Below are 24,242 nucleotides of genomic sequence, written 5' to 3' on the forward strand. Positions count from 1 at the left end.
TTGACTGCCACCATTCTCTTTCACAAGGTGATTTTCCATTCTCGGGACCAGCGCCTTGTCCTGAGCGGCTGTTTGGGTGACTTCTTTGATGTCCTTGACTGGTCAGTCAATAGCCCTCAAAACATTTGCCTTCATTACAGAAAAATGGAAACTTTCTCCAAAAATATCATTATCTGATGACAATGTCACTATCTAGCAAAATATGTTTCAGTACCGAAGGCATATATTTCAGATTCCTCTGCTCCAAGAAATAAGGAAGGTGGGAGCCATGAGCTGGCTGCTGTACTAAGACACCAGCTAACAGGAGGATGCTATCAAACAGGATCATTAAAGCCACATTAAGATCTGCAGCTACTCGGAGGGCACTGGGCCATGGGAAGAGCCTCCTGAGGTCCTGCCCCAGGGGTTCCTGCAGGTGCCAAGTCAGGTAAGAGCAGACAGGGCGGGAGGCAGCCTGGGCACCAGAGTGATGCTTTAGCTGAATCACCGTGGGTTTCTCCAGGCAGTGTGAGTAAATGAACCACGAACGCAAGCTCGTCAAGCCCTAAAACCAGCAGCGGCTCATCGAAATCTAATGAGAAAGGGAGCCGGGGCCAGGAGAGGATGAAATGAGTCGCCTGGAATGAAGCTGCCATGGCTCATTTTTAGCTGTAAAGCGTGTTGCTTGGAAAGATACTGAAGAAAGAGCAGGAACGCAGATGGTGAAAGAGCTGCCATTGGTCGCACAGTAGCACAGGAGGGAGAACTCACTTTCAAGTTTTAACTCTTTAAAATACTTTGTGTTCTGTCACACACACACACAGCATGTTAACAGTCAAACACACGCACAGGGCTGCTTTTTGTTCATGTCCAGAGCCAGGCCTACATAGACGAACACGGGTGAAGAGGACAAAATGAGTATTCTGGAAACGTTTCGTTTATGATCGCAGGGACTAAGCCAACTCTTCCCAACGGTCTGACAGATGTTTCCAAGAGCTGAACATGATTATCTGAAGTATGGTATTTCCCCAGATCAATGGCAACTGTCATAAAGGTTTCCTTTATTGGCATTTGCACAAAACTCTGTAAATTACAAATGGAAACGTAACCACTGGTTTAAAACTGGAATCTAAATATAGCATCATGTCATCTAATGTCTCCACATCAGCACCATTTCTTGCCTTTGGACAGACAGGAAAGTTTAACAATAGCCGACACCACACAGGGTGCCTCTCCCTCTCCTCCACTGCTGGACAACGGGGCTACATTCCAAGTCAGTGACATCTAAATATCCACGCTGTACCTCACTACAATAAATCCATATAGACACACATATAAAATTCCAAGATTGGCTATAAAATGTAAAATAAAATGGGCAACAAAACTAGATTCACATACAGGAAGATTTTCCCATTTGGTGGAATTTTCCACCCGGGTCTTGGATCGTCTATTAGCTCCATTCACGGGTAAAGCTAGCAGGCCAAAAACCGAGCAATCAAACGGAATAAACTACACAGTATAATATGCACAGATTAAGACTCTTTAAGGATTATACAACTGTAGCCAGGGCACAGGATAAAAGCTACAGTTAACACTGGGTACATGCAGTTCTCAGGCGATTCAAGGATTCCCCCACCCTCAGGCACAAGGGACACCCCAATCCTCTCCCTCTGTGTGATAGTGATATCAATACACGATCAGCAATCATTTTCAGCTACAAACCAGGAAAAAGGCAGCTTTTCTTTATAGCACCATAGATTAGACTGTTCCTCACCTCTATTACACAGGTGTATTCAGGGCTTTCATCTAAGCATGAAATGACGTTCCAGTAACCAATTACTTTAATAAGAGCAACCCTTAAAACACGTTAGTATCTATGTGATGGAATTTAGAAAGACAAATTCACTCATAAAGCAGAACTCATGATCGAGGTGCCCGTCTCAGAAAGTTCAGCAAGCACGTACTGCTCAGATCAAACACCAGTGTGTGTGTGTGTGTGTGTGTGTGTGTGTGCGCGCGCGTGCGTGTGTGTGTGCAATCCTCCACCGGCACCACAAAGAGGAAACGCAGGGCTGTGTTAACCCACTGTACCTGAGTTTCTCCTCACACAAGCGCGAGAGAAACATCCCCAAAGCGAGGCCCATGTGGATTTGCACGGCTTGAGACTCATCGGCGCTTGGTTTCCCAGGTAACCTGGCAGTCAGCATGGTCAGGATTTCCTCCACCTTCTCTTTGCAAGAGATAATGAAAACTGGCACGAGCAGGGACAAAGCCGAGGCGGCCGCGGAGCGGGCGATGGCACTGGCTGTGTTTTCCCCGGAATAGGATTTCTAGGACATGCCAAAGAAAGAAAACAGGGGGTTGGCCTTTTGTTTAAAACATGAAGGAAACACACCGACCACAAAAGCCCTCTGCAACAATACGGGCTTCTCTCGGACCCACTCCTGCCAAGCGAACGAGTAATTCAAAACATCGGGTGCTGTGTTTGTGTACAGGTCACATTTTCACTCCCACTCAAACAACTGGCTGCTAAACAGTCTGCCAACTAATAACATCCTTTTAAATGTGAAAAAAACAAATTCTAAGTGCCTCCTTTTAAAGGGTGTGAATTCCCTCACTAGAAAGCCTGCGACAATTTCAGTTTGAAAGCCCACATGTGCATATAGTGAAAGGCCCAAAGTGAAGCTATCCAACCAAGCTTGGGGGAACCACCCAGCCCCGTTATAAATGTCCAGAAAGCCAGCGTCTTCCCGGGGAGACAGCAAGGGGTGGGGGAGGGGCCAGTTCAAGTTTAGCATGGAGGGACAAGTGTAAATTTAGCTCAGGGATCTATTGGCAGATCTCCCAAAATCTTTGGTGGGAACCCTTCCCAGCAGATGGATTATTTCCTGCAGGGGGCTAATTCCTTTTAATTAAAAAGGAAGTTGAAATCCGAAAAGCCTCTGGTTACAAAGCAATAACCAGCTATTGAAAATGAAATGGAGAGCTCTATATGTGCCTCCGTATATGCAATCACGGGGAAAGAAATGAGTAACAGCCCCAACACCATGACGGGGCAGCTGAATAGGAACAGCTTCTCTCAGGACCTCACGCTGGAGGGCTCTACCAGACATCACGCACACTTGTCAACATGTCTCGAGTGGGAAGTCTGCTGACCACTCCTCCCTATTACCCACTTCAAATTTCCACACACATCCTAAAGGCCGTGTTGTCTCTTGTCATCCAAGCACATGAAAAAATGTTTTTCATTCTTTACTCATTCGCTCTCTAAGCTTTCGTACTTTAAGGATAAAAATAAAGCATGTGCTAAGATGTTCTTTTAGTTGATATAGCACTATTGTAAGGATAATACTACTCAAAATGACCCAGCCCCTAGGTCACTGGAAATAAAAAAAAAAAAAGTGACTTTTGAAACAGGGCTTTGAAAAAGTATAACAATGCAAAAATCACAAAGGTCAGAGGCAACCCTGACCTAGCGAGTAAGGAGACTATTGCTATTGTTTGTGAGAACTACTCAGCAGTATTAGAAATCTACATGCTATGTGTCCTCCTGAACACCTGGACCGTGGAGCTAGTGCAAAGACCTCAGCACAAGCTAAGAAAATATTCATCCATCATTAAGAAACAAGAACACATCCGACAGAAAACAAATCATCGTAAAGAAAGTACTGCTGTGAGCAAAATCTACCTTCCGATGTCATCCTGCATTATCCCTGCCTTGTCCTCAAGTATAGTTAAAATTTTACTTCTAGGCCCCGAGCCCCAGATGAATACATACCGGTCCTCCCCAGGGCAGGGCAGAGGCACAGAGGGGAGACCTCAGGCAGCGGAGTTTCAGGCTACATTTGTGATCTTAGCAACTGATCAGGGCGCGTGCTATATTTTTATTCAAATCAACTCTAATCCTCTGCCGCTCAGCTGATTGCCCCATGATCACTGTAATTCCCTAAACGCTGGATAGCGATAAGGCAGAACCAAAACAATACCACGCAGATACAGAAACAACGCGCTCACTACCGCCAATAAAGGGGAAAAGGAACCCAAACAAAAACAGTGTGTTTCCTTTTGCCTCAGATCTTGGGAGATAAGCGTGAAGAAAGAGAAGGTGCTTAGGATCAACAATATGACTTTGTATTTATAAAGTATTTCAAAATTTTCAAAATATTTTCCCATAAATTATATAATTTCATCCTCACTTTTTTTTTTTTTGTAAAGTTGGCAAAGCATTAGTTTTTACTTCATTTTACAGATAAGAAAAATAAGATGATGGGTTAAGTGTCAGGTCAACGGTAACAGAATTAATAAGGGACGAAGCTAGGGCTCCAATCACTACTGATAATATTGCTCAATCACCTCATTTTATAGACAGGGAAACAAGGGTCCTGAGAGAGAAAGTGAACTGCCCAAGCTCACATACCCTGAAAAGGAAACAAAAAACTGTGACAAGAAACTCAGGGGCTCCATCTGCAGCCAGGGTTTATTTTACTGTAACTGGAGCTCTTGCCTCTGACTACACGTTAGAATAGCCCAGAATGCTTCAAAGTGCGGATACCCAGGGCCTATCCCTGAGCAAAGGTCAGAGGTAAGGCCTACACATCAGTGTTTCTTGTTTAAATTATATATATTATATACTATATACTATATATTATATACTTTATACATATATATATACATACACACACATATATATGTATATATGTATATGTGTATGTGTGTGTGTGTGTGTATATATATATATATATATATATATATATATATATATTTACGATTCCCATCGTGATTCTAATGTACATCTAAGAATCATTACATGACATCATGGATTTCATGCGAATAACTGAGATGAGAAGAGTCATCCCTTGAGTTTGCTATCACTTTTCATTTCTCAGACTTACGTAATAGAACGAGCAGAAAAGTTGTCCTCTGGGTTGGTAGTGGCTATCCACAATGACCAGGAGAGTGTCAAACACCATGGAAACCCAGTCTTTCATGGAAAGGAAATTCGGTTGAACCTGCAAATGAAGAAACACATGGAACGATAACTTAACATTATTTCTAGGTTCAGGGTATAGCCCTTCTGTATTAAAGAATGGCATGCTGTTATCAAAAAGTCAACTTCACCTGCCAGGACTGAAGGAGGTGAGCAGGTATTTGACAAGCACACATGCTCACCTGTGTCCCACCAGGAGTACTGATCTTTTACACAGGACTTAACAGAACTGAGAGGATGGGGGCTGCAAAACAGAGCGTATCCGAGAGCGCCCCAGAGCCCTCCCAGGTTCAGTGAGGATAATGTGGAGGCTCACGGGAGAGATGTGCAGAGAAAGCAACTCAAAATTTCTCAATTCTATGGCTTGTCATCTCATAGAGGAAGCAATAAAGCAGCTTACATGATTCTGATCGCTGTCACTAGCATTTCTGCTACCAGCATATATTTATCATTCAAGAAACATCATTTTCCTAGCTAATCGGTCATAAAAACATAATTGATTTTCAGTTTGGAAAAGGAAAGAGAATTGTAAAAAAAAACCAAAACAAAACAACAACAAAACCCAACTCATTAAGAAGAGAACTTGGCTTTAAAAATCATTCATGACCCTGGATGTCAAAAGCATTCGTTAACTCCCATGGTATATTCAGGTCATGTAAAGTATAAAGGTCAATGCAGTGTTAAATATCTCCTTGGAATTAATTCCTTGAATCAAATGAGACTACAATCTTAAGCTCTTTAGCTATTGGTGCTATGCAGACTTAGATGAAGTTTGAAAACTTCAACTTCAATCAAATAATGAGGTCTTGAGTGTGTACTGAGTAATAGCCAAAGTCAAGGTCATCAAGAACAAAAGCAAAGCCCACCTCTGGGTTGTGTGGCCTCTCGATGTTTTGTGCGTTATGTGTTACAGTGCAGAACCAAAGGTGGGGGGGGGGGTGGATAAAGAAGAATAAGAGGGCCTGGCATTCAAACTCTGAGCTACATCCCCCCCACCCCCCCTACTGCTGGGGTAAATCACGAGTACAACTGCACGGCTCTTTTTAAAGGATATGAAACATTTCCTCTCTTTAAAAATTCAACTTACTCATCATTAAAATAAGACTCTGGGTTTAAAGTTAAATTTTCATGTAGTAAGTAATTACGCTTGCATTTTATCCTTCATACAATCACCCCTTGACCTGTTTCCCTCTCTCACCTGTAATACACATTGGTAGCTTTTGCCACATGGCACCTACTGTCTTGTTTACTGGTAATAGCACCCTTTGGGAAATTCCCTCCTCCATGATTTGAAGCTTGATTAAATGCTCAATCTAGCTACCTGTCCTACCCTACCCAAGTGAAGGCTGGGGACCCAGGGGACTCTAAATCTTCAGTGAGTGATGCAAAGGCAGCAAATGACTAGATTATCCATCCCAGTGGGGGTTCTCCTGTGATGGCTCATCAGTACCTGTGCCTGGACTCCCCAGGTTGCCTTGGTTACTGTTCTTCCCAAAACCTGATTTTTCAGCTCTGCCTTCAATCCCATTGGCTTCCAGATTCCTTATCTAGTTCCTCTTTTAAATGAGAGCCATTTTCTTTGCTTGCAACCAAATAACCCCACCATGAAAACAAAACAAAACAGTACAACTGTACAGGCTGGCTTAGCAGTTAATAACAGGCTCAGGAGCCAGACTGCCTGGGTTCAAATCCTGGTAATGCCAATTGCTGTGTCACCTCAGGAAAGTTGTGTGCTACAAGCCTCTCTGAGCACTTATTGAAAAACAGTATAGATGGCCCATAAGGCATTCTGGGGGGGACAGACACAGGCTGAATAACACTGAATAAACTGTGGTTTTGCAGCAAGAAGTGATGCAGTCTATGCTAATGTGAATGAGGACTCTTACTGAGAGGTTAGTATCTACCAGGCATTGTGGTTTTTGTATATTAATTCATGTAATCCTTCAATAATCCTACCTGATTGGTATCGTTATCCCCATCTTATAGATGGTGAAATAGGCCCCGAAAAGGGACGTCAGCAACGGCACACCACAGCGCCAGCGAGCACAAGTATTAGGATTTAAATGACGGGCTCTCCTACGCCAAAGGCCGTTTTTAACCCCTTGGCTAGGTTGTCTCCAGATGGCTCCTAGATAATAGGGCTTGTGGGAAGAAGACACCCGTGCCTTTTTATTTTGACAGATATGAATTATCTGAAAAAGTACATTGGAAATGAACACTGACCAGCTCGCCACATGTTTAATTAAGAAATAAACGCCTTGCAAAAATGAATAGGCACTTTGCCATTGACATCTACAATTAAAATGCAAAAGTATAATTTTTTTTCAGTCAGTAAACACTGCTTATTTATCATTTTTTGACAGCATTGTTCACTTTCAGTAAGCCTAGTTAACCTCCTAAGACTGGCTACCACTGATGTCATCACAAAGAGACAAGCCCTGTTGCATGAAATTGCTCCCTTCACATTGAAATGACCACTTAACTGGGAGGGAGGAAGCAAAACAGAAAGCTGCGAAGAAAAGCGCCTTAGGGGCACCAGAGCTCCCAGGGTAAAGGCCCGTCAGCTGGAAGGACTTGGTGGCCCAGACAGACTCTAACCTCGTGAACTCAGAGCCGGCTTCCAGAGACATCTCCCTTTTCAGCGGTTACACAGCGGAGCCCACGGTTCAGATCACCCCGACTCACCTCCTGGGCGCCCTCGCTGTCCGAGGAGAGGCTGGCTTCATGTTTGGATACGACGACAGCAAGGCTGCTTAAGGCTAACAGCGCATTGCCTTTCACCACTGGGCTCTCCCTGTTTAAGAAGAAAAACATTCCAAGAGAGGATTTGGGGGCATTAGCCGGGAGAAGAGAAGGTGCTATTATAGGGAGGGCAGATGAGGGCAAAACGCACTCCACTCCCTCACGGAGCCTCGTAAGCAGGTCTGCTTGTTCCCGATGCCAGCGGCCTCCCTGCTCCTAACACCAGTGCTGATTTGCAGCTCTTCTTTTTTTTTTTTTTTTTTAAAATATATTTTATTGATTTTTTACAGAGAGGAAGGGAGAGAGATAGAGAGTTAGAAACATCGATGAGAGAGAAACATCAATCAGCTGCCTCCTGCACATCTCCTACTGGGGATGTGCCCGCAGCAACCCAGGTACATGCCCTTGACCGGAATCGAACCTGGGACCTTTCAGTCCGCAGGCTCTATCCACTGAGCCAAACCGGTTTCGGCTGCAGCTCTTCTTATAGCTGTGCGGTCATTATAGTTTTTTGTAACTTAAAAATCCAAGCTCGCCCTAGCCGGTTTGGCTCAGTGGATAGAGCATTGGCCTTAGAATGAAGGGGCCTGGGTTTAATTCTGGTCAAGGGCATGTACCTTGGTTGCAGGCCCTAGCAGGGGTGCGTGTGGGAGGCAACCAGTGGAAGTGCCTCTCTCTCATCGATGTTTCTTTCTCTGTCTCTTCCTTTCCCTTCCACTCTCTCTAAAATTCAATGGAAAAATATTCTTGAATGAGGATTAACAATAATTAAAAAAAAAAACACCAAGCTCATCATACCTAACTTCTTCCTAAAATGTTTATTTCATCATTTGACGTTATATTTCCTAAGCGATCTTCTTCTGTCACAATTGGCCAATATAAATGCATCGAAATGTTCTGAAAACAGACCAGGGCAGTTGTGTGAATGAGCCCGGCAGAGCGAGGTGGCGTCTGGCTCCTGAGCACCGGTGTGTGGAGCCAGACAGCACACCTTCCCAGCAGCCGGCCCACCGGCAGCTTCCCTCAGTCATTATTATCGCCTTCTTTCTCGGAATCCATCGAAGCCAGTGACCTTAAAGCCAGATTGCTACATAACTGAGGCTCTAGATAAGATGCAAAAAAGACCCGTTTTTAGACTATGAGGATTGAGAGTTGCCCTTCCTTTCATCCAAATGATAGTTTTCTAATATTAGCAAAATCTTAAATTTGACTTCTGAATTTAATATCAAGAAACTGAGCCTTGTTAATACTCCCACCACCTGAAAGTACACAGTTCGTATTACTCCATCATTCCCAGGTGACCCTGTAGAGTGACTGCAGGTGGGACATGGAGGCGATGCCTTTGGCTGCCAGCTCTCATGACAGAGCGCAGGCAGAAGAGCACCCAGCCGCCAGAGTCCGGTTCTCAGCCAGCCCTACGACTGTGGGTTCCCACAAATACATGTGGGAATGTGTCCCCAAACCCGGGCTTCACACCTGAACCTGAATCAGCGTACACATCCCAGAACCCTTCCCTGCTTACCCAGTGTTGGAATTGATGGATATGTGGGATAAAGAAGATAAGAGACGTGACTGAACATGTGAGCTAGTGAGTATTAAAAAGTTAGTATACACGTGTTCTTGCGTTTTTGTTTCCATTTGGTAAGAATGGGGCTCAGATGTGCCATAGTCAGGTTACTCCATGTATCTATTTATCCATCCCCCCCTTCTCCCCCTCCCTCCCACCTCGGGGTGGGTAAGCTCAGTGAAGACTTGCTCTGCACACTTGGTCATTTTGTTCACCAATTTGTTCTCCTTGATTCATTCCTCTATGAGACCTGCCTTAAGTTGATAAGACACCAACATTTACACTGGGGGTTGGTGTGGAGGAGAAAATAGGAAGAAAGACTTGTGATCCAGACAGATAGCTTTGCGCGAGGTTTTGCTAGAGTTCTGCAGTCAGGATTATTGGGAACTCATACAGCTGATAATATCACAAGAAGCAAGGCAAGATCTGGGCATTCCTAGGTGCCCTAGCCATGAAATCATTTAACAAAATCCAAATTAAATCTCTTACTTTACTGGCTCTTTCTTTTAGCTGAGATTATCCTGAAGCCCATCTTATTACAAAATAGTCATAAATTACTAAAGTTAGGTAAAAAGTCGTTTTGAAATTCTCAGTGGTCTGAGAACTAGTTCGCCAGGTTTTTTCACCCTGTAGAAAAACTTTGGTGGTCACCAGAAATCAGGCACCACATCTTTTAAAACAAGAATAGCAAACAAGATAACATAAAAAGTATCTTTTTTCCTTTTTTTTTTTTAATTGATTTTTTACAGAGAGAGGAAAGGAGAGGGAGAGAGAAACATCGATGTGAGAAACATGGATCAGCTGCCTCCTGCACACCCCTTACTGGGGATGGAGTCTGAAACCTGGGCATGTGTCCTGAATGGGAATCAATCCTGAACCTTGTGGTGCATGGGATGATGTTCAACTAACTGACCACACTGGCCAGGGCAAAAACAAAACAAAACTGAAATTCTGAAAGAGAATTTAGCCTCGGTTTTAAAACCGTGCTCCAACATGATTTTATTTCAAAAGTTTCACTGCTCTTGACATTCCTGAGCACGTATTGTTTCTTGTAAAATGGAAAAAAAAATATTTAAAGCCACCGCTAATTAGACCTTCAGTTACAGATTAAATGCAAATTTGGACATTAATCTTTGAATTAAAAAAAAAACAACTAGCCCACAGTTGCACAGTACTGCTTAGGCCAAGCTCTACATTTCACACAGGTATCATGACTCTCTCTTGAACACCTATGTATTCCCTTCATGCCTAGCGCAGTGAGCGATGGAGAGAAGACACTCGATGCATATTTAGTGAAGCAAATTCACGGAGGAGCTGGCCAGGTGAAAATCTACAACTGGTTCAGCAAAAACTCATCACCTTGTTGATCAAATAACTGTCCCCTACAGTCAAGCAGCAGTAATTTGCATAATGACATGTCAGCATCAGTACAGTATTTATCTAGGCAGCACCACTGACATTTTAATTAAATTGTCCTTTGCAACAAACTGATGCCATTAACCTAATTAAAACGTGCAGGGAAGGATGAGCTGCGATGATGCTTTCTCAGGGACACAGTATTACGTTACATATCAATAAAGTGACCCAGTCCCTTGGGGATTTTTTATCTTCAGGTTCAAATCTAGTTAATTAATAACAGCCAAAACAAACACACATCAATCATCAGGTTGTATCTGTGTTATGATTCTCTTTCAGCCCTAACCCTGATGCTTTAGAAATAAATGCTCTCAAATGAGTATATCAGCCTAATCCGGTGATGTTTTACTTCCTGCTTTTAACTTATGGCTCAGATCAAAATAAGTCTTACGCTGGCCTGTGGCAGCCGTGGTCCAAGGAGCAGAAGGCTTAGCTGGCAGGGGGTGGTGGGGTCCTCACACGGTTGGAGGAAGCCAGTGGGGAAAGCAAAGGGAGGGAGGCAGGGTGCTCCCTCGGCTCATCATTAATCCCTTTGCCCCTAGACCTTAACTGTCTCCTGTTCACTTGCCGTCATGGATTGCTTTAATAAGATAAGGCCTATAAAATGCTTTGAAATTTTTGATGAAAAGGCAACACCATGAAAACATGAATTCCTTTTACCCTGCACCTCTGAGAATGGCAACACACTCTTCTTAAGTATTAGTCATGAAACAATGCTCTGGAAAGCTGAAGATTACAGTCTTGTTGAAGAATTTTAGAATGAAAAATGTAAACGCTACTGGAGAGGCAAAATTGTAGTTTGTTTTAATAGAAAGATGCTAGTTCCTTCAGCACTGTTTGCTGCTAATGCCAGAGCACCATTTTTTAATAGGATATAAAGATATAAGCAGACCAATAGAACAGAACAAACTACCAGAGCTCAGGCCAAAGGCAGCCCCCTCCCGGCACCCCGCCCTTCCAATCTGCAGCTGGTGCTCTCCCACGGGGTCTGCAATTCACCAAAGCAGGTGAGCAGACACAAATGACTGCCTGCAGAAGCCTCTCTCACTTTAGTTTTCTTTTTTTTTTTTTTTTTTATATTTTATTGATTTTTTACAGAGAGGAAGGGAGAGAGATAGAGAGTTAGAAATATCGATGAGAGAGAAACATCGACCAGCTGCCTCCTGCACACTCCCCCACTGGGGATGTGCTCGCAACCCACGTACATGCCCTCGACCGGAATCGAACCCGGGACCCCTGAGTCCGCAGGCCGACGCTCTATCCACTGAGCCAAACCGGTTTCGACATCTCACTTTAGTTTTCATTTTGTCCACAGTTTTGACCACAGAGAGTCCCCCGACTCCCACCAAACTGAGCGCAGAGCGGGGTCACCACTGCTGCTGGCCTTCGCTCAGGAGACACGAGGCTGAGGAGTTCATGTGCCAGGATCGGCCTTCACAGTTAGTCCTGTCTCAGAAATGACTGGTGGAAGGCTAACTCTAAGGCACATCATGTGTGTGTTGGTTTTGTTAAGGCAGAATCTATTTAGCTACATTGGGACATGATAGGGATAAACTATTCTGCAATGAAATATTTCTGGATAATGGACTTTCAATGCACATGAAATCCTCTAGGTCAAAGGTCTCTCTGTGTTGTTTGGTGAATAAGAAGAAAGGATGTCAGGGAATGTCAGCAGCCGAGGGTGACGGTGGAAGGGAGAAGCTAGTAACTGAGTGTAACTTACTGCCAGAAACAATTAGCTTGTTAACAAAGGAAACTGAGGAGATTGCTTAAGCAAGTTCATGAGGGTTGGCTTAAGATAAAAAGCCTCAAGATAGTAATACTCGATTTATTTTTGTTAAAACAAACCAAGGATATGAGTGAAACCATCTTTTTTTTTTTTTTTTAAACTGGATTTTTGCATTAGTTTCTAGTATTTAAAAATTCAGTGTGTAGATACCCTGCACCCAATAACACAAAGGGAATAAAAGGAAGTACTATTTTGATTTATTTGCTGGCTCACGGCTGAGATTGAATAATCTATCTATTAATTCACATTAGCAAGGATTTCCCACCCATCTCCTTCACCCTAACTAAATTAGAATTTTAAGAACCAAAGTCAGCCCGGGGCCCTTCCATACTTCCTCAGTAGCCTCTTTTAAAAGTATGTGTTTGTACTGATTCCTCTGTATTTTCACAGAGACACACAGTAAGAATTAACATGAGAAAGGATGACTGATTTTTAAAAATATAATTGAAAACTCCTTTAAAATTCTTAAAGCTATGAATACCCTAAAAGGAGAAATTGTATGTACCTTGCAGGAAAAAACAAAAACACACCACACACATGTTTATAGAAGATTTGTGGCAAAGAGAATAAGGGGATCTTACTTTGCAGCTGACTTGGTGATCTCATCCGTCAACATGTCTCGGACCCTGCAATGACGATGCAAAGACAATCCGTGTCAGAGTTTACGTTAGAGCAAGAACTCAATCTTTTTGCTTCTTCGTCAATTATTAAGAACCTCTAGAAATGATTCCAGAGCTAAAAACGGTACTTGAGGAAGTTCAGTGTAAGGTGACAGAACGGTAGTAAGGGCTTTACTTCAAAGGGAGTTTCATCTTCCTTCCCCTTAGGCCAGTAGCTAAGGAGGGATAGGGCTGTGATGGTGTCCTCTCTCAAACTGGTTGGTGAGTAGGTGTGTCCTTCATATTATTCTCTGCTATGGTCTGAATGCCTGTCCCCCTCACCCCAGCTTCATATGTTGAAACCCGAGCTCCTGATGTGTGGTATTTGGAGGTGAGGCCTCTGGGAGGTGCTGAGGGTGGAGTCCTCAGAGATAGCATTAGTGAGTGTCCTTACAAAAACAGTCTCTCTCTCTCTCTCTCTCTCTCTCTCTCTCTCTCTCTCTCTCTCCCCCTCCCCCCATCTCCCCACTCTCTGCCCTTCTTCCGCATCTCTTTCCCCTCTTCCCATGTGAACACACAAAGGTGGCCATATGCGAACCAGGAAGGAGGCCCTCGCCAGCGCCAGACCCCCCAGCACCTTTACTTGGACTTCCAGCCTCCAGAATGGCGAGACACACATTTCTGTTGGTTAAGCCATCCCGGCTCTGGTATTTTTGTTATAGCAGCCCAGACTGACTAAGGCATTTGCCTCTTTTGCACAGGAGTTCACCAAAACAGCAATTTTACTAGTTCCAAATTGTAAATAATAGTCACTTGCATGTATATGCAATACTAAAAGCATAGGTTATAAAATCACTCTGAAGCTAAAACAAAATAATTACACTTGTGCATATGAAGGAAGGTGCGCTCAATTCAAATAGTCAGAGGATTTAAAAAAATGTCAGTAGAAGAGCCTTGAGATAAAGTGAAACACAAACCACTGACTGCCAAATTCACATTCTGAACAGGATACAGACATTTTCATTGAGTTTCAGCAATTCAAAGTTTTTATAAATATTATGACTTTTGCAAATATAAGTTATATTTGCATTCATAAATATTTTCATTTGAAATCTAATAAAATCTTAGCTATTCAACACTCTCTGAGAATGTAATTTTTAAGAGCCAAGTTTTTCAGTTAGTTGCAAACTGCTCCTATAGATCTTTAACTTGTATTTTATAAAATCATTTGACAATAAATTCTCTAAATTGTCCAATCTCAGAATGGCCAGATGGCTAATAGTACAGTTAATGTATTCTTTTATTGGTCAATGTGGAATATTTACAAATGATGACTTGCTTATACTTGCTTCCATGTAGGGCCAAACCTTCCACAAGTGGACCAGGTCCCTCCTTTTACCCATCTCTTCTCTCTGCCGCATCACCAATTTTTTTCTTTCCTATTTCTTTTACTTGCCTTAGCATGAGAACACACTGAAATATCTATCATCTTAAAATAAGAACAAGCCCTCCAACCACTCTCCCATTTTTCTGCTTCTCATTCATCAGAACTCATATAAAATAGTGTGTACCTGACTCAAGTTCATCTCCTTCCACTCTCTCTGGGCCCTTCTATAATCTGGCTTTGTCCCCACGACTCCACCAGGGCAGCCGCTGGCATGGCCACCAATGACTTTCAAGAGGCCAAATTGATTTCCAGCTCTCGGTCTCCATCTTTGGCCAACTCACAGCAGCACTTGACCCAATTGGTCGCTCCTTTCGAGAAACACTTTCTGCCCTTGGCTTTTAAGAGCCTATGAGCTCTTGGTTTTCTTCCTACATCACTGGTCACTAATTTTCCGTTTGCTTTATTAGTTCCTCCTCCACCTTCTCCAGTTCTAAATGTGGAAGTGCTCTGGGCTCAGTCCTCTGACTTTCTGTCCTCAGTTACTCGCGAGGTGAATGATATACTGATAATTCCCAAGTCTGTACTCCAGCCCTGACATTACCCTGAACTCTAGACTCATGGTCAACAACCTACTTGACATCTCCAGCTGGTAGCTCAGGCTTAGCAAGTCCCAAACCTGACTCCTCTGTACATAGACCTGTTTATCTATTGTCTTCCTCATCTTAGTAGATGGGAACTCCATACTTTTAGTTATTCAGAGTTAGAATATTGTAGTTATCCTTGACATCCATCGTTTTCTCACATTCTTCATGCCACATATCTCTTTCTCTATTTTGCAAAGTGTAGCCAATATACCACCTGCACCAAATGCTTATTTTCAGAAGATGAAATTAAAACTACATGTGAAAGATAATACCAATTAGAAAGCGAAATCCAAATTCTTAATCTCTAGCCATAAATCCAATGTCATACATTTTAAACTGCTTTGCTGTTTTCTAAAATAAATCTAGAAAATTAAACTTAGAATAGATTTAGTCACACACACACACACACACACACACACACACACACACACACACACTCAGCTTTTGCTTTTCTACATATGCCAATTGTCAGTAAATAAAAACCTAAAATTCAGTAACCTTTGAACAGATTTTTGGATTAAAGAAACCTGTGGCTACAGGCAAAGCTATTTAGATTCTGGGCATTTAGATTTAGGCTGCTGCAACATTAATCTGACACGGTATTTATCCCAACCCATGTAACAATTTAAATGGCCTTTAATGTGCCAGCATGTACACATTTCTAGATAACATAGTGGGAATTCTCTAGGGGGGTGTCTGTTAAAGTTGCTCCTGATAATGAAGCTGTCTTGGAGAGGGAGGAGCAGGTGAGTCAAAGGTATTTCTTGACCAAATGTGAGTTAGAAGGGCAATGAATTAAGTGGAGAAAAACAGAAATTTTTATTCAAAAAATAATCCGTTCTAAGGGGAAAAAGGAAAAGCAAACCATTTCCACACTGCTTTAGAAAACAATAAAAAACATTCAATTTATGAATAAAGCTCTCCTCCTTACATGTGAGGAGATGAAAAAATCCAGTTACCAGATCTTCAGTCCTCCCCCCTTCAGGCTCATACAGAAGTTAAAAGCCCCAACAGTAAAGCCTTTAAAGCAGTCGCCTTCCCACAGTTCACTTCCAGTGACGTCATGGAAGCCCCCTTACCAGAGCCAGGCTGTGCCTTTTTTGAACTGCACCTCCTCAGCGCTCTCCTTTCCGTGTTTTAACTGCAGCTCCAGCTCTGCTATCCTTCCCTGCAAAACAGCATAAATCAGCATGCTAACTTGATGGCCAAAATTACCTTAAAATTTCTATGAAAAACACTTAAAGATGGCAGACATATCCTTTCCCAGTTCACCTTAAGTGTTCCTGATAGGTTAGTAAATTATGAACGAGGACGTGTGGCAGAGATAATTACATCACTGCTCAGATATTTCTACATTCACCAAATAAACATATCCTCGGGAAGTTGTGTTTGGCAAATTTAGTGCAGAGTGCTTCATTTTAGGATATCTATTAAAAGCAGGGTTTAATTTCATAGGTGCCATTCAAAAACACCTCCTATAGTAATAATCAGCTTGTATCAACAGCTAATAATTGTAACTAACATTATCCGAAGATTGGGGTCTGGGTACCAGTATCATAACAGAATGGCAGAATATGAGTCGGAGGGTATATAACATTTAAATTCAGGTAACATATAGCAAAGGTTATTTTCAAACAGCTTAACATTTCCATTTCTTGAGTGAACATATAAAAATAAATATTTTTTGTTTTGTTTTGTTAATATAATTTTTTACTGATTTCAGAGAGGAAGGGAAAGGGAGAGAGAGAAACATCAATGATGAGAGAGTATAATTATCAGCCGCCTCCTGCACGCCCCACACTGGGGATCGATCCTGCAACCTAGGCATGTGCCCTTGACTGGACTCAAACCCAGGATCCTTTAGTCCGCAGGCCAACGCTCTATCCACTGAGCCAAACCAGCTAGGGCTAAAAATAGATAATATACTTCTCAACTTCTAACATGTAATAAAAATATAGCTAATACTATGCGTTTAAAACCAAGACCTTCAAATATTTATTATCCTCTTTTTTTGTTTGTTAATCCTTACCCAAGGATATTTTTCCATTGACTTTTAGAGAGAGTAGGAGGGAGGAGGAGAGACAGAGAAACATTGATGAGAGAGACACATCCATTGGTATGTGCCTTTGACCGGAATTGAACGCAGGATCCTTTAGCCCGTGGGCCAAAGCTCTACCACTGAGCCAAACGCCAGGGCTATTCTCCTCTTTTTGTACTCAAAATGATTTTGATCAGATGCTTTCCCCTCTATTCCATCACCAGTTACATTATTTAAGTGTAATTGGTTTATTGATGAGCCCTACATTGGACAAGAGCTTAGACTGCAGATTGTATTACTGGGAAATACCACACCATTTTCAGAAGTATTGTGCCTCTTACATCTCACCAACAGTAAGCAGGGGGTCCAGTAATTCACATCCTCACTGACACTGGGAATTGTCAGAGCTTTTACTTGGACCCTTCTTGCGGAAGTGAAATGGTGTTCATTATATTTTCATTTTCACTGATGAGAGTGCACATCTTTTCAAATGTTTATTGACTATTTGGGTTTCCTATTCTTTCCATTTTTCTATTGGTTGTCTTACTATTATTTATTGTAGGGTTCTAAGGTATGTCCTACAGAAGAAAAGTATATGTCTCTATATACACCCTAGAGCAGTGGTTGCCAACCTTTCAGGCCTCATGGACCACCGGTTGGTGACCGCTGCTCCAAAGGTTTCCTTAAACCAGCAGTTGCCAACCTTTCGGACCTCATGGGCCACCAGCAGTCCGCGGACCACCAGTTGGTGACCGCTGCCCTAGAGAGGGAAGCAATATAGTTTGTTAAGAATGTGAGCTCTGGAATCAGAATCTAATGCCATTTCCACTTACTTGAGGTATATAATTGGGTAAGTTATTTCACTTCTCTAAGCTTCAGTTTCCTCATTTGTAAAATGTAGCTAACAACTATCTCATGGTATTAGAGCATCATATTAAATAATGTGGAAAACTGTCTAATACAGTGCCTGATAACAGATAATAGCTACTATTACCAGGTTTGTTGTAAAAAAAAAAATACCCTACTTCCCCTTATAATCTTCTTACAAATCATTCTTTCATGAATATCTTGAAATCCTTTGTAAAATAATTCATATTTTCATCTGTATATTCTCATAGAGTAAAAGGTTCTCCAAAATGTAATAGCCAGGTTATACAGTTGCATGCCCTTATATTTCTCTCCAGTCCTGTCAGTTACTAGCCTGTGAGCTCATGGAAAGCAAGGCCTGTTTCACCAGTGTACGGAGTCCTGTACACAGCAGCACCTCCAGCCACAGTGCCCTGGGGCTCCCCACTCAGACACTCCGCTACACCCATGCCCGCCACCCTGTGTTCACAGACAGAACCCTGGCCCTTTCCTTCTCCCTTTTTTCTCTTACAGCAAGGAATCAAAGGTGACCAAGCTGGAAAGACATTGATATTAATATTTAATGTTGATAATGGCCTCCTAGGAGGGTAGGCAAAATAGAAAATACATTTTATTGCTTGTCTTTGTTATGCTCCTTAAATTATGCCTCTTTCTTCCTCAAACACGTACTTTCCATAATGCTTTCCCCCAAAAAAGACAATAGGCAATCAAAAGGCTAAAATCTGTTTGGAAATAAACAAAACAAAAAAAGCGAGTACACACGCAGCCTCTTGAGAAGGCCCGGTTTTCTCATCTCTCCCGTGGCCATAAACTAGCACAGCCATTCCTTTCTGACCTCGTCTCGTTCTTCCTCCTCAGGGTCTCTGTCCTTCTCAATCCCCTCTCTGGAATATCTCACCCCTTCTACCCGGTCCACATCAGGCTATTCATCCAGATGTACTTTGCCTTCCAGTTCTCTGCCTGCTGCTAACAGAGACCCAGTGGCATCCAGCCCAGTCGCCTCTGCTTCTGGCTAACAGCTGTGGTGAACGCTGGAAAGCATGCCTGGGACAAAAAGGCTGAAATGGTCTCCTGAACTGAGAGTTTGGGATTGCCTGGAGATTCCAATTATTAAGCTATTGATCCCTCCTACTTAAAAAATAAATAAAAAAATCTCCAGCCTATGTAACCAAGAGCTTGCTGATTATAGTGAGCAATTTCACCTGGCTCCAAACCTACACATTAAAACAAACAAACAAACAAACAAACAAACAACCCTTACAACGGCCAGAGAGTAATTTACCAGGGGGCACAGTTCCTTACCCTGGTTTGATTTCAGATTATTTTGAGCGAGCGGCTCAGGAGATGTGTCTACAGTCAGCCTGCCTGAATTCCTCTCTCTTGTTTGAGGTCAGATTCAAAATGCCTAGCAGCCCTTTACACAAAAGCTGAAGCCCTTAACTTCCTCAGCATCCCACTAGGGCAGCGAGGTAAAGACGTTTGTAAAAGGCGCCTTATCAAAATGGACTCTGAGCTGTCAATCAACTTGTATCTGCAGTTTCCGTCTTAATGAGAAGAAATCCAAATTCCTCCCTGCGTCAAGCACTTACTTGGATATGCTTATCTTTTCAAACCCCACATCTTATGGAAAAGGTAGAGGAGGCCAGAAGCAGACATCTAAGCAAAAGCCACTTGTGGTGTTCAGATCTCAAACTCATTCACCGCAAAATCAACCTGCAGGGAATTATGTGGAATGTACCCTTTTGCTGTCTCCTGGGCTTAATGGAAAACAATGTGGCTCCTCGGACAGATCCTCTAGTTTAATGCTACAAAGTAGGTCTCGCACATGTAACTCCTGTGCAGAAGAAGTATCCTCCAGGACAAGAAATTCTTGATGTGGACAAGGAGTCTGGCAGTTGCTTGAAGTCTTCTAAGATACCATTGATTCTAATTAAGTGTGGAGTCATTTACAAAACTTGTTGGATAGTTAAAACGTACCAGTGTACCTTAAAATCATAGATATAGCCTAAGAATATTGTTGCACCTTCAAATAGCACTGACAATCTTATTATAGTTGACACTTTTTCACTTTTATCACCACTTCTCAAAGGAACTGGATCTGTTCAAAATTCAAATCCTATATAATAAAAGGGTAATATGCCAATTGACCCTAACAGCAGAACGACTGGGAGTGACTGGTCACTATGACACACACTGACCACCAGGGGGCAGACGCTCAATGCAGGAGCTGCTCCCTGGTGGTCAATGTCTCCCACAGGGGGAGCTCTGCTCAGCCACAAGCCAGGCTGATGGCTACCAGCCCAGCGTTGGTGGCAGCAGCCTCTTCCGCCTTCTCAGCAGCGCTAAAATGTCCAACTGCAGCTTAGGCCTGCTCCCCGCTGGCAAGTAAACATCCCCCAAGGGCTCCCGGGCTGCCAGAGGGATGTCTGACTGCCAGCTTAGGCCCGATCCCCCCGGAAAGCGGGCCTAAGCCAGCAGGTGGACATCCCCTGAGGGGTCCCAGACTGCGAGAGGGCACAAGCCGGGCTGAGAGCCCCGCTCTGCCTGAGTGCACAAATTTTTGTGCACCAGGCTTCTAGTGATAAATAAAGATGAACATGATCACAACACTAGAAAAGCAGAATAATTGATCAACATTACTAAAAATACTCAGCTGGCTTTTCAAAAATAGATCTATCCTTTAAAATCTTAAAGCAATTTGCATTATTTGTTGTTACAACTAATGTGCGGCATTATGCATTAGGGAAAAATGCATGATGCAGTGGGAAAGGCCGAGGTTCTGGAGTCAAAAAAATTCCGGTTAAATTCCAGCTCTTTCACTTAGTGACTGTTGGGTTTTGCACCATTTGCTTTGCTTTCCTAGCTAACCCTATTTATAATCCCATTATATGTGGGGTTGACAATACCCTCTTCAAAGGGTTTCTGTAAAGATTAATTGAAATCACATATGGTAAGTATTGGACACACACTAGTTATTCAGCAAATTGTAGCTCTTACTATAAAAAACAAAACAAAAACCATGGAGTTGTTTTTTAATCAACTGCAAGTCATCTGCATGAGTTATACCATAATCCCATTCAATTTAGACTCCCTTATGCTAAGAGCTAAATACAATTTGCAGTTCACTCTGGAGGAGGAGTGTATCCTCTACAAAAGCATCGCGGATGCACTGGAATTGCTCCCGTACACGTTCGTCTCCAGCACTGGACAGGCAGCTCGCCGACAGGAAGGAGTGCTTTACTCCCCTTCGTGCCCCACACCCTGGCACAGGGCCAGCCAGTAAAGAGCACCCCATAAATGTTTGGTGAAGGAAAATACTGCGAAACTGCACGGGGAAAAGTAAATGTGAGAAAAAGCATACTGACTTGTAATTTCACTCATCTCAAACAAAAACTATAATGGTCATTCACTCATGCACCTGTTCACAACTGAGTGTCTAGACGCGGCTGAGGATAAAAAAGTGTGAAAGCTGAGCAAAAGGAAACAATTGTTCCAAGGGAACATCTTTAAAATGCGGGTTCCAGTGTAGTTTGGGGGACACCATCTAAAACATTTGCTCAGGGTGAGGTTGATAGACTGAGTTAAAGTCACCGCAGAGTTTGGTAAACATGGAGATTCCTGGTCCCATATTCAGTTCTAATGAATAGGAATCTCCGAAGACGCATCAGTACTTTATAAATTCTAGACTCAATAAAATATGTTGCAACAAGGTTTTAATTTGAGAACAATGTTCAGATGCATAGCCATTCCTGCCACCCCACCTCTCCTTACACACATGTGTACACACACACACACACACACCACCACCACCACCACCACCACCACCACCACCATCACCATTTAGGATAGCTTTTACCTTTAACCGTAACACCTGACACTCTATGAAAATCCAATTTGGGGCCATAAATTACTTTAGTACCATCAGATTTTTTTTCTATCATCCTTAAAAATGAATTCTAAGCTCAGAAAAAGAATTTCTAGTTTTCTTATATTGCTAAGTGTTCATATATTCTCACACTGATTAAAAGTTATTTCTAATATTAAAAATCCACAAACTATAACCTATATTATTATTGGATTAGATGAAGTCAAATGGAGTATAAGTCATTTATTTAGGGAGCACCTATCATGTTTAGACATATGTCAGGTTCTAGAGACAACAGAGAAGAAAGCAGAGCTCTTAGTCCTTCGGAGCAGCGACAACAGGAGGGAGGCCCCAGACAAATGACTAAGGTGAGAAAGGCCTCGGAAGAGACGCAGGGATTCCAAGGAAGCACAAATGAGCAGCACACAGTCCAGTGTGTGGGGGGAGGCACACTGGTGCCTTCCCAGATAAAATGATTTAAAGAACAAGTAGAAATTAGGTAGGCAAAGACGGCATGGTAGGCCCTGCACCAGAAGAGAGCAGGAGAGACATGAGAGTTTGAAAAAGGAAGACGTTAGCAAGGCTGAAACACAACAGTCAGAGGAAGGGTGACAAGACAAGGCTGGAGATGTAAGCGGGTCCTGTTGAGGAGGCAAGGCCGACAGTGAGCTCAGACTGGGGGGGCACTCAAGTTGAGGTGCCCTGGGACATCTGCAGGGGAAGATGGGACATCTGGGAGAGGCTCAGAAGGCAGCAGGATGTGGGGGAGGAGCGCCGGGAGGGTGCTCTGGCCGGGACACGGGGTGGGGAATCGGCATTTATGTCTTACATTCTTTACCAGCAAATATAACCACTGCATGTTCGATAGTTCTGTTTCCTAAGTGCTTTTACATTAACACATATTTGTAGTACAACTTGAGATAAAGAGATGCTCCCCTGAAGCAAACCATCCCATGTTTCCTTACCTGTAAGATGGCATGATACGCTCGGCCCATGTACGCCAGCCAGGCCTGTGGGAGGAAAAGGGCGCGGTGCCACTCTGAGAGCTGGATGTGAACCTGTGGGAAGGACAAAGCACAACGCGAGTCAGGCGGCACAGTGTTCACACAGGGTACCATTGAACTATATCATCAATCCTTTCTTTCCCCTGACTTAACTGGTTATGTTCTAAAACAAACCAAACCAGTCTAGGCTCAGAACCACAAATAAGGCCTTTTGGATATTTTCAAAGGAGAAGAGCTTAGAGTCCTGAAATTTTCTAAATTAAACCAAATAGAATCCTACAATAATAACAAGCTGAGATGTACATGTTATACAAATATGTCCCTGAAAATGAGGGGGAAACTCTGTAAAGCCTCTTGCCCATGTCAGGAAACGAGGTATTGTCTAACAAATCCCCCCAGTAATTTTAAATAAAAATAAATATTGCTCACATCCTGGATTTCCACTCTGACAATTTCTGAAGTAATAAACTTAAATTGCCAACAGAAATACCATGTTGTGTAGAAACCATGGTGGTGGGAGCATGCAAATGAGCGCGGCGCCCAGCAATTGTGCGCACCACCAGATAAAGGCCCTTTAATCAGTGCGGGTAAACAAGCGAGAAATGAAATCTGCCAGCCCTGCAACCCCGTGTCTGAGGCGAGGCCCAGACACAACATCTGGTTTCCATAGTCATTTCTGTTTCTACCTATTAGTACGCGGCTATCTTGAAACCAATCTTCCCAAGGTCTGCTTCTGTTAGAGAAAAGCTCTCTCCAGAAAAACAGCCACGGCACATCACATTTCATGTTTCCTGCAAATCATCTCGTCAAACTCAAGCAACTAGAACTTTAGTGTGGGTCCTGTAGACAAAAACTAAGAAACAGAAACGTCCACCAATTTTCATATAATTTCCCCAGAATCATAAGTAGAGCGTTTAAGGAGATTTTACTGTGTTGTAAGGACGGATTTTTCTCAGCTGCTTCATGGTATGGTAGAGAAGTGCCTCTCTGAATAGTTGAATAGCGGTTCCCATGGCCTCTGGTGTTTTCTTTAGTTCTCGTCTTGGTGCGGGCCTACTACACACAGGGTATTCTGGGAAAATGTATGGTGCCAGGTGACCTGTGTGTGCAGGGAGCTTTCTCATGTGAGAATCAGAAACAGGCACCGATTACACGGCAACATGTAGAATGTATGAAGAGTCTCTGGGGACAAAGAGAACAAAGATGAATTCTGTCTCCTCCCTATCACCTCTCAACCCACTGCCATGTTGTAAAGAATTAGGTACTCAAACAGCACGAAAAGGGTATTGGAACCATGAAATAAACTTAACAAAAAAAAGAAGATAAAAACAGGTTTCTTCTATTTCTGATGACGTGCC

At 42.8% G+C, this 24,242-nt stretch overlaps 1 protein-coding gene across 1 annotated transcript in view; it reads right to left on the minus strand.

Moving 5' to 3' along the window:
* FOCAD (focadhesin) overlaps positions 1-24,242 on the minus strand; it is a 286,965-nt gene that overhangs the window by 53,978 nt on the left and 208,745 nt on the right. The window contains exons 22-27 of the mRNA XM_059656547.1: positions 22,846-22,938; positions 16,190-16,278; positions 13,062-13,106; positions 7,652-7,760; positions 4,872-4,988; positions 2,071-2,309 (exon numbers count right to left, since the gene is read on the minus strand). Of these exons, the coding sequence (XP_059512530.1) occupies positions 2,071-2,309; positions 4,872-4,988; positions 7,652-7,760; positions 13,062-13,106; positions 16,190-16,278; positions 22,846-22,938 (692 nt within the window). The remainder of the gene's footprint in view (positions 1-2,070; positions 2,310-4,871; positions 4,989-7,651; positions 7,761-13,061; positions 13,107-16,189; positions 16,279-22,845; positions 22,939-24,242) is intronic.

The sequence above is a fragment of the Myotis daubentonii genome, chromosome 11 (assembly GCF_963259705.1).
Source record: "Myotis daubentonii chromosome 11, mMyoDau2.1, whole genome shotgun sequence".
Lineage (NCBI taxonomy): Eukaryota > Metazoa > Chordata > Mammalia > Chiroptera > Vespertilionidae > Myotis > Myotis daubentonii.